Source organism: Sebastes fasciatus, chromosome 13 (genome assembly GCF_043250625.1).
Source record: "Sebastes fasciatus isolate fSebFas1 chromosome 13, fSebFas1.pri, whole genome shotgun sequence".
NCBI classification, from domain to species: Eukaryota; Metazoa; Chordata; class Actinopteri; order Perciformes; family Sebastidae; genus Sebastes; species Sebastes fasciatus.
This window is the reverse complement of record NC_133807.1, coordinates 22,461,689-22,471,932: the sequence shown is the minus strand read 5'-3', so window position 1 is coordinate 22,471,932 and position 10,244 is coordinate 22,461,689. Positions and strand designations below refer to the sequence as shown.

At 43.0% G+C, this 10,244-nt stretch overlaps 1 protein-coding gene across 2 annotated transcripts in view; it reads right to left on the bottom strand.

Annotated features, from left to right (window-relative positions):
* Window positions 1–628: 628 nt before the first annotated feature.
* mrc2 (mannose receptor, C-type 2) overlaps window positions 629–10,244 on the bottom strand; it is a 34,573-nt gene continuing 24,957 nt past the window's right edge. Inside the window, exons 13-29 of one of the 2 annotated variants that reach the window (XM_074656216.1) lie at window positions 9,428–9,570; window positions 9,204–9,300; window positions 8,992–9,121; window positions 8,010–8,042; window positions 7,714–7,880; window positions 7,246–7,414; window positions 7,017–7,159; window positions 6,170–6,278; window positions 5,632–5,798; window positions 5,427–5,535; window positions 5,103–5,341; window positions 4,826–4,988; window positions 4,234–4,383; window positions 3,874–3,987; window positions 3,194–3,373; window positions 3,068–3,091; window positions 629–2,956 (exon numbers count right to left, since the gene is read on the bottom strand). In XM_074656216.1, coding sequence (XP_074512317.1) covers window positions 2,736–2,956; window positions 3,068–3,091; window positions 3,194–3,373; window positions 3,874–3,987; window positions 4,234–4,383; window positions 4,826–4,988; window positions 5,103–5,341; window positions 5,427–5,535; window positions 5,632–5,798; window positions 6,170–6,278; window positions 7,017–7,159; window positions 7,246–7,414; window positions 7,714–7,880; window positions 8,010–8,042; window positions 8,992–9,121; window positions 9,204–9,300; window positions 9,428–9,570 — 2,358 coding nt within the window. In that variant the 3' untranslated portion in view covers window positions 629–2,735. Of the gene's footprint in view, window positions 2,957–3,067; window positions 3,092–3,172; window positions 3,374–3,873; window positions 3,988–4,233; window positions 4,384–4,825; window positions 4,989–5,102; window positions 5,342–5,426; window positions 5,536–5,631; window positions 5,799–6,169; window positions 6,279–7,016; window positions 7,160–7,245; window positions 7,415–7,713; window positions 7,881–8,009; window positions 8,043–8,991; window positions 9,122–9,203; window positions 9,301–9,427; window positions 9,571–10,244 lie in introns of both variants that reach the window. The other variant, XM_074656217.1, reaches the window with a different exon arrangement.

Here is a 10,244-nt window from a genome sequence, read left to right as displayed (position 1 = left end):
TTTTCTACTATTTAATATTTCTACTCTACTGCATCTCAGAGGGAAATATTGTACTTTTTACTCCACTACATATATTTGATAACTTTAGTTACTTTTCACATAAAAACATATATGCTTTTATGATATGATGTACTGTACTACAACTCTACCCAGAAGAATATGAAGTGTCTAAATTGACGAAGAACTGTAACAATAAAATGTATTTGTTAGTAATAAAAACAGAATAATTATTTGCATAAAACTGCTCAACTGTAGACATGATTCTGCAGTTGATCACAACATAAAGTTTAGAGATTTATAGAAGACACACAGTGACCTCTCTGGGCAGTGAGAGGCAAATGATCAAGTGAATAAAATGACAACAGGAGCAGGAGGACGTGTCCCCATGCAGCAGGTAAGGAGTGCTCTCTTGTGGACAAACGTCAACATTGCAGTCCACATTTTACACATCAATCCCTTTATTAATTTCCCAGCTCACTGACTTGCAAAACTCTCAACAGGGGAAACTTCCCACTAAGCTACAAACAAATGGTTTCTCTCTCTCTCAAGCAACAATTTCACATGAGAGTTTGCTCCACAATTAATTAATAATAATAATAATAATAATAATCCACAAATAAGTGAAAGATTTGAGAACATAGACTTTATTAATTTCATATAAAAATGACACTTTCAAAAAACAAAAAAGGTTGCTTCAGCTAATCTTCACAGGGACGAGAGGCGGCCTGCATCCCAGACGTGACCTCATTGGGTAACACACACCGAGGGTCGTCGCACCGTCACATCATGGCCTCAATCAGTTCATACTGCATTTAAAGACAAACCTGTACAGTAAAACCACCAGCAGAGGCCGGGGTAAGCCCGGGACAAACCACACTCCTCCTCCTTCCCTCCCTTCCTACATCCCTGACTCCTCCTCACACTCCTCCTTTTCTCCTTCATCTAGTTTTCCTTTCCCCCCCCCCAGTCTCCTTTCTGACCCTTCATGTCCCTGAGCCCTCCTTCTCTGATTGGTTCCAGACGTGCCACTGAGCTCTTCTTGCCGACTCAACATTCCACAGCTGGAGACTGCACACACACTCACACACTCACTCACACACTTCTTCCTAGTCCCTTTCCTCCTCCCTTCCCCCTCTATCTTTTAGTCCAACTCACGGAGCAAAAAAAAATAAAGGGCTGTTTTTTTTCTTTCGCAGCAGCTCTGTGAGACACCAAAAGCCTCAGACTGAAAACGGCTCCAAAGCATTCCTGCAAGCAGAAAGACAGAAATGCACTCAAGAGGCGAAGAAGACAAAAACGTGGTCATAACGCTTTGCCATCGTGGAATCTTAAAATGACGTAGAAAAAGAACGGAAGGAGGTTTTCCTTTACGAAAATTCACTTTAAAAACATTCTTTGGCTCTCATATATATATACAACGGTGTCATTCACTTGAGGGATGTTTTCCTTTGTGGGGGCAACGAGAGGTTCAAGTGTTGGCCCATAAAAGAGGGAAATGTCTTTACCATCAAAACACATAATGAAACCTGCATCGTTAGAAAAGACGAATAGAGGAAAAAGATCCAAGAGCTAAAACACACAGAAAAGTGAAGTGTGGTCCGTAAAAAAGGTGAATCAGACAAATATCAAACTGCATGGTGCATACAAAGAGAATTACTGTCCTTAAAAATTGCTGAATCAGCACCAGATGGTGGCACGGAGAGCCAAAACAAACACAAGTTTGGAATAAGCGACTGCGTCTTCAGGAAAATGACTAAAGGCAAAAGGATGACTGAGATTGAATTAGCTCAAGATACAAGTAGAAAGTGCCAAAATGTACAAGGAGCCGAAACTTTAGTCCTGCAGTACCAAAAAGCCAAAGTAAAGACCAGCTTTCAATACTAAGAACTTAGTATTAATGTGCACAACTCTAGTGTACTGCCCTCAGACAATGGTCCCTGTCGCCCTCCACACATTCACATTTGGACTTCTTCCTCCTCGGCTCTCTTGACAGCTGCTGCTGCTGCTGCTGCTGACGTGTCAGATCAGAGAGGAGGAGAGAGAGGGAGACTCACAAAAACCACGCACGCATCATCAGTAACAGTTCTCTACAGCTGCACGGGTAATGTCAAGTCAATGGGAAGGACATGACTGCAATAAAACAACAAAAAAAGTTCAGGTAAATACTGTCATGGCAAAACAGAAAAATGAAAAAAAGTGAGTCCTGAAGAAGACTGTGGCTGTGTGTAGAGGAGACAAAGGGTTTTAGTTATGAGTCGATCTGTGGCTGTGATAGATGGATGTTTTTCTTTTGCTTTGTAAGTCTTTAAAATCAAAATGGGGCCAAAAAAGGAAATATACACCAAGCAAAAATTTACATTGGCACCAGGGACGCCAGCGAGGAGTCATTTCATAAAACCGATTTATGTCGAACTTTTCCAGCTGCTGCGATAAAACTAAACTCCCAGTAGATCCATTTATGGCCTTCATGAACGCTTCTGGGAGAAAGCTGTACATATGGATTTGTCTGGACAGAAATTGCTAGAACTGTTAAGTCTCGTCGGAAGAGGATTGAGAGGCTGGGGATTCAATTTAAATCTAATCTGCTGCGCTCTACACAGCCCTTCAGCACTTTAAAAAATCTTTTTTTTGGTTTCAAAAGAGACAACAAAAACATAAATGCCACAATCTGACATCAGCACGTTGAAATCAGCCCCTCTCTGGGCCAGGTTTGGTCCGATCCGAGGCGGTCTCTGCTATTCCGCCTGCTCGTTCAGCTCCATGTCAGACACCAGGATGTTCTTCTCCACCTGCTCCGCCTGGTTGGAGTTGGTGCGGCTGTAGCGGGCCCCTTCGTAGGACCCCCGGGACCCGACAGCTCGCCGACGGTACAAGTAGATCACGCCGACGATCAGCACCATCAGCACCAGGCCCGTCACCATGACGACAATAATAGTGGGCAGGTGGTCGCTGTCCGCTAGGTAGAGGTGGAAGAGGGATGTCAGGATTAGTGTAAATAATCTGGTTAAGTCTTTTATTCTAAGTTTCAAGTGAACAGAGCAGCAAGGCAGCAGATAATAACACTTACATGTCAGAGCTGAAGTTTCTGTAGCTGCAAAGGGAAGAAGAGATAGTTAGTAAAAATGTATCACTTTAGTATTTGGCAATCATTTGAATTGTTCTCATCCCTTACTGGGATCTAAAGTGGTCTTACTGCGAGGCTGTTTGCAGATGACTCCATGTGTGCGGTTTCTGCAGGACCCCGGCTTCCACAGGCCGCTGTTGCTCTGGATCCAGAAGCAGGAGTTGGGAGACAGAACGGAAAAGGCGACGTCGTGCGCCTCCCAGTTGGTGTACGACATCTCCATGTCCTCGCTCCACACCAGGCCTCTACCTGCAGCAGGAACACACACACACACTCACTCAGATGAGCTTCAAACACACTAAAGCAGAACTGTTTCTTTAATTTTATCTTAAGGAGAGCTAATTCGTCATATCATATCATCTCTGTTGAGTCATAGAGGTTTTCCAATATTGGATTAGCTTACCAAGCGTATTTCAGGGCATTTCACTGAAATGATCTAATTGCACTGACAGATAATAATGCAGTTTAAATGAATTAATTGCACCTTGCTTTATCACATTTACTTGACTTAATTAGGTTTCCTCTACTTAATTAATTGTTTCATGATTATTCTATGAAGGAAATCATAATCAATCAGGTAACACTTATTAAATTAGGAAAATTATCTGCAAGCAGAGTAAGATGATTTCACTAAAAGCAGCCTAAAATGAATAAACTTGGATTAAAAAAAACAAAAAAACTTTGGAAAATGTGAAGGTTAATAAGTTTGCTGCTGGAGAGCCGGACTGTCTGATGCAATGTTTCTGGACCTTTCACGCTGATGCCCAGCCAAGCTCCATGCGCCTGCTCTGCATAGCTCTGGATGTGTTCCCACACAAATCCGTTCTCCGTCTCGTCCAGGATGGACAGAAGTTCAGCTCCCACTAGAAGAGAAAGAAACGCACAGAGATGGAACAACAGAGAATTGATCATGTAAGGAGATTTAACAACTGTGCAGCCAGCTCAATGAACAACACTTCTAAATTTAGACAATATTGATGCGTTTTGTCAATTGTGTTGGCAGAGGAGAAGGTCAGAAGTGTTGCACTTAATTGGCTTTCAGCTCAGTATCATGAGCTGGACGGGCAGCAGGGTCGGAGTCAGGACGAGCTTTTGAAACTCCTCCCTACCTTTTTTACATGTTGTTCGTGCGTCCTGCTGCAGTCTGAGAGTTTGCAGGTTGAAGGCGTAACAGTGGTTTCTGAAAGGCACCCACGCCCACTCGCCCAGAGAGTGAGGACACTGGCCGGGGTAGATCCACTCGTGAAGCACAGGCTCATCTGGCAAGGAGGAAAAACAACAGAGATTAAGGCGGGACACTACTGGCAAAAACACTGTTTTTCATGCACTGGTTAATAAGAATTTGGGCTATTTTGCTTCTATAACACGTCTTCTTTCAGACTAGTGGAAAGAAAACATCCAAAATACACATTTAGGTGTTTATTTTACTACTTTGTCTATTAGTGTCTGTAGATTTCTCCTAAATTCACTAAAAGTTAGCATTAGATAATACCTCATTTGCATATATAAACATACAATTTCAGACTTATAATACAAAAATTAATTGTCATTAATGTAAGTAATCAACTGGGGAAGTTTCATCTATTAGTTCTATTCTTCTATTATTAGACATGTTATCAGGGATTCTGGCATTCTGGTGATTTGTTATGTGCATTGTGCAGCATGTTAATTGATATTTATTGCTGTTACATTACAACATACCACTAATTTGACAGATAGCAGCCTCCAGTTTGGCATCACAGGGAGTGATAGTCCACTGCCCAGTAGTGGTCATGTGACCGCATCCAGCCGACTGATGGGGCTCCCCATCTTTCCAGTTTGAATACGACACTTCTTCCTCACCCAGCCAGGTGAAGCTCCGTCCCTGGAAACATAAAACAAGAAAGAAGATGCAATTCGCTGCAGGAAAACACTGTTGCACATGTGTAACTCTATTAATATTATACTAATAAGATATGCTGGAAGTTAATAGGCTCACTCCATAATTGTAGATACCGATCCAGGCGGGCCGGCGCAGGCTGTTGATCAGCAGTGTGAGGTAAGCCTGCTGGTAGGGATCCTTCACCATGGCCAAGGTCCCGTTCAAAGATGCACAGAGGTGCAGGGCGCCGGTCCAGTCCAGACGCTTCTCCACAACCCGGTACGTCACTCCACCCAGCTCCACGGACTTAGACAGGGAGGCAGGGATCAGAGCCGGGGCCGGAGGGAGACCTGAGTCTGAAGAAACCACAGAGTTGACACACTTCTGTTTGTGGAGCACTTTTAAAGCAGACATTGTTGTGGTTGTTATTCAATTTCACACCTTGTTGCCTTTGACAGATGAAGCCATTACTTTCCATCTCACAGGCCCGGGAGGCCCACATGCCGATGTTCTTCTGCGGGTTCCCGTGAATCATCACCACACAGTTCCCCTGAGAGGTGACAGTGACATCATCAGAACAGGAAACAGATCGAGGACAAAACCACGACACGCGTGCTGCTGATAGGTGAGTGCTGTGGGTACCTACCGGGGTCTTGTCGTGGTGCGGTCCGCTGTTGTCGAGTGGCTCTCCAGGAGCCCAGTTGGTGTAGCTGAGCAGGCCGGCCTTGGCCCACTGGAAATGACCTTTAGAGTCTGAGGTCAGACCCACCCAGAGGTCAACACTGGCATTGGGAAGCAGGGTGGTGACGAAGGCTGCGAGGAGGAGAATCAAGTGCAAGTGTCATTATTATCCAATCAAACAGAACAGGTTTGAGAGCAAAGCTTTCCACACTGCAATCAAAAAATGTTTTATTGCATGTAAAATATATTTGTGATTAAAAAGTTTTGTTTGCAAATCCAAAAGTTTTGCTCATGAATCCAACAGTGGAGGTTGCCAAACTGTCACTCCGAACAAGACTGGCCAATAGAGACGTGTCTTACATCTTTCAGCGTAGGTTTCGCCCAGTGACAGATCATACACATTTACCTTATACAATTAATTATACCTGAAAGAGTAAGTGATCTACATAGTAGAGAGGTAAGTTCATTAACTTAAGCACCACCTCCCAGCTCGCTGTAATTACCTTGCTCCAAGTGATTGGACACCACTGCCAGGACTCCTCCCTGTGTGTCACATTTCAACTTGGCTGCAGACCATGTGACTCGGGACGGCTGATCAAATACTCTGAAACACTACAGAAACACCAGATGTCATTGCACGCATTAAAAAAACAAGATTGCTCAGATTAGGTTGAGATAGGACAAGGAGCGGCTCCTCATACAACGGTTTGTATGACATCTTACAAAAAGTTATTCCTAATTTTTCGTGTGTTTTCCTACGAATGTCCAGCAACACGTGTCAAGTGCCGCTCGCTACATGCATACAGTCTTTTCAAAATAAACTTCCGTCTTCAAAGGAACAACTTGGTTAGGTTTAGGCAACAAAACTAATTAGTTAGGTTTAGGAAAAGATTGTGGTTTGGATTATAATAACTACGGAAGTGGCGTAACTTAAATACGGAAGTTACATGACAAATAAATCAGTGTTGACTTCTGGTTTCACACGGGGGTACGAACACGTCTTCTGGGCGAAAGTCCGGTGGTTTCTGACCCACCCATCCACCCCGACCTCCTCTCTACGCGGCGTTTGTTGTTCTTTATCCTTCCTGGTTCATGATTACGTGGATTACATACAAATTTATTTTGTGAGATATACACGAATTACAGTGCATTACTTTTCGTAGGTAAAGCTATGAACGGTGTATGAGAACAGCCTGAGCAGGTGCATGAAATAAAACATTAGGTACATGTTTACTTGCTTTGCTTCACTGCCTATATGGTGTTATTATTTGACGCTTTCTAGACATCCTGAATCCTTTATACAACATAATAATGGCATTATGTAGAACTACTCATGTGTTGTAGCTCTACCTTATGTTGATAGGAGGACCATCCGTCAGGGCAGCCTGAAGGTGGGTGGGGGGATGACGGAGTTGGAGGAATGGTGCCTGTGACATTCACTCTCTTACAGATGTAGGGCAGGTCAGAGTGACACTTCTGATCAGACCACTCCGCTGTTCAGGAGTGAAAAACACAAGCTCACGCATGTGTACCGCATCTGATTTGGTCTCTTGAGGCCTCTTATCCCGGCTTTCCTTACCTTTGGTGGCGGACAAGTGGACACATCTGCGATCACGGCTGACTGGGTGCGGCCTCCCGAGGGCCCAGGACACATAATTGAGCACAGAGTGGTCGGACCAGCGGAAGCGGCCGTCGTTTTCGTAGGTGTGAAGCCCCAGCCACCAGTTGTCGCCCTCCACCTTCAGCATCTGAAAGTGAGAGAGGAACTGTGAAAAAGGCATTTTGAGGTCACACAGACGTCACCTTCACCATCTGAAAGTGAGAGAGAAACTGTGGAAAAGGCATGTCGAGGCCACACAGACGTTTAACAGATGGGGCTTGCCTGTAGAAAGAGGCTGCCATGCAGAATACAGACAATAATTACACAGATTACACAGGTTGGTGCTTGTTAGGTATTTCTGAAGCTGCTAAACCAAAAGCAATTCATTGCATTTTTTTGGATTATATCAACTCATACAAGTAAACTTTTTGATAAAGTGTGCAGTGCCTTGCTTAAAGTGTTGGCTAGGAAAGCTTCCTCCTCAGCTGAGTGGACGGACGCCAGCGAGGAGTCGAACCAGGAGCAAATCCTCTGGGCCTGGTCCCAAGTGGTGCGGTGGTCAAAGAATTTATACTCAGCCTCCTGGAAGCCGATCCACTCCGGGGAAGTGGTGCCTGACAGATGAGGGATGAGAGGAGAAGGGAAGACAGTCATGAGACATAATAGGAAGGTTTTGAAATAAGCCCTCAGGAGATCAGTTCAGTATGCTGAGAGAAGTTCAAAGCTAAGAAAATAAGACTGACCTTCAGAGACGTCTGGTTCCTTCTCGACGCTACCTAAAGACACACACACAAGATAAAAGTGTATTCATACGAAATGTGAGAGACCCGAAATGTAATGAATAAAAAAAAGGGAAGAAATCTTGAGAGACTCAAATCAGAGAGTAATGCTGTAGGTGGAAAAGGCTATTTCTATAGATGAATAGAAAATGTGAGACATGAAATAGAATAGAGTGCTGCAGGGATGACGTATTTTTTTTAGGCCAGCCCGGAAGTTAGCATCGCACTGGTTCCCTCGACAAAAAAGCCAAAGAGATTGTTCCATTGGGTTTTGGATTATTGAAGAAAATAAGCTCTGTGGCAAACACACGTTTATGATACTTAAGATAATCTCCACAAATGAACACCACTTTCATGTTTTTTGAAGCATAGCCAGAAGTAAAACACTAACGTTAGGCTATAGACAAACGACACCACGGTCACATGACTTCATGTCGCCACCACTAAGCTGAAGGCGGACTAGTGTTTGGCGTGATGACATTTAGTAGTCTCATTTAGCCGCTTGTTAGCAGCCGCCTCTTTTAAGACATGTAAAAAAATTAATGAGAGGGACTATCTCTATCTATCTATGTCGTAGAACAAAACGTTAAAATCTCTTAAACTTGTGTTAACCATTTCAGGCATCTAAGTAACAACCCATTAAAAAAAAAACATTGATGGGTCCTAAAATGTTAAAGAGGACATGTTATACCTATTTTCAGGTCTATACTATTTTGGGTTTCTCCTAGAACATGCTTACATGCTTTAATGATCAAAAAACACTTTACTTTTCTAATTTCCTAATTTCTGGGGTTTTAGGACTCATTCCTGCAGCACTCTATATAAAAAACAATAATTCTGAAGTATGATTTAAAGCGGTTGCAGATGGATGGATGGATTTAAAGATGTACTCGTATGTATAGGACTTTCTAAATAAGCCCAAAGAAAAGGCCCAATGTTGCTGTACCTCTGGGGATCTTGCAGATCCAGTCTAACTCAGAGTCACAGTGCATGGCCAGCCAGGTCATAGTGCCCAGGTCTGCTGCAGCACACTGCCGGACGTTGTAGTAGTAGCGGCCGAAGTTCTGGTACGTGAACTGACACACAAGAAAAGAGTAAACAGACTGTGCTCCTCCGGTATCTGTACAGGCAGTTCGGCTGCATCTTGTCTTTACTCACAGCCAGTCCGTCGCTCCACTTCCAGCTGCCGTTGTCCATCGGGTTCCTGCGGTTCAGTCCAATCCAAAACCAGTGCTGCTCATGGTCCTCTGACTCCCTGTGGGCCACATCATCATCATCATCATCATCATCATCATCATCATCATCATCATCATCATCATCATCATCATCATCGCTACCATCATATTACACCACATGTCACCTGGTCAGAGGTGAACACCCACCCAAAGGCCTCATGGAGGACCTGCAGAACAAAGTGCTCCTCCTCAGGGCTGCTGATACTCAGCAGGTTGGCTCCGTGTCTCCGGCAGGACAGGTGAGCCTGCAGCCAGCTCAGCTTCTTCTCCAGCTGGGAGGAATGCATAACCTGCACACAGGTGATGATGAAGGTGTCATTATAGTCCAATTAAAATGCAATACTGGTGTAAAACAATTAGTATTAGCAGTAGTATTACTTCAACTCCTGTGTCCACAACTTGACAGTAAAAACTGTGAAGAATTTGGCACTGTTACAGACTTTACCGATTTAAATAATTTTATTAATTCTCGTAAATTTTATCTTTATTTATTTATTATATTAATATATTACACTGCTTTGTTGAATACTCGATTTTGATTGGTCAATTCTACAGTCTGTTATTTCTTTATAGCAGACCGTTGCTATGGACGCAGTTCTGATGTCGGACTCTGACGGACCGTTTTTGTGTCAAATTATTAATTTCTTAAGGTGCATACAAATATATTAAACAGTAATACAAATAAAGAAGAGTAAAAAAATATATATATTATAAATAGAAAATATGTATTTGCTTGACCTATAAAAACAGTAAGATATTGCACTTCCGATATTGCATGTTTGCGGAGTTATATTAACTCTACATACAAGTAATAAATAAATACAGGAAGAAATTATATACAAAGGAATAAACTAAGGTGCAGCTGGAATACAGTATAAAGTACAGTAAACATCTGTAGTTCTATATATACATACAAACGGTGCAGCTGAAATGTAAAAACGTAATGTAAAGCTCTGAAGACATA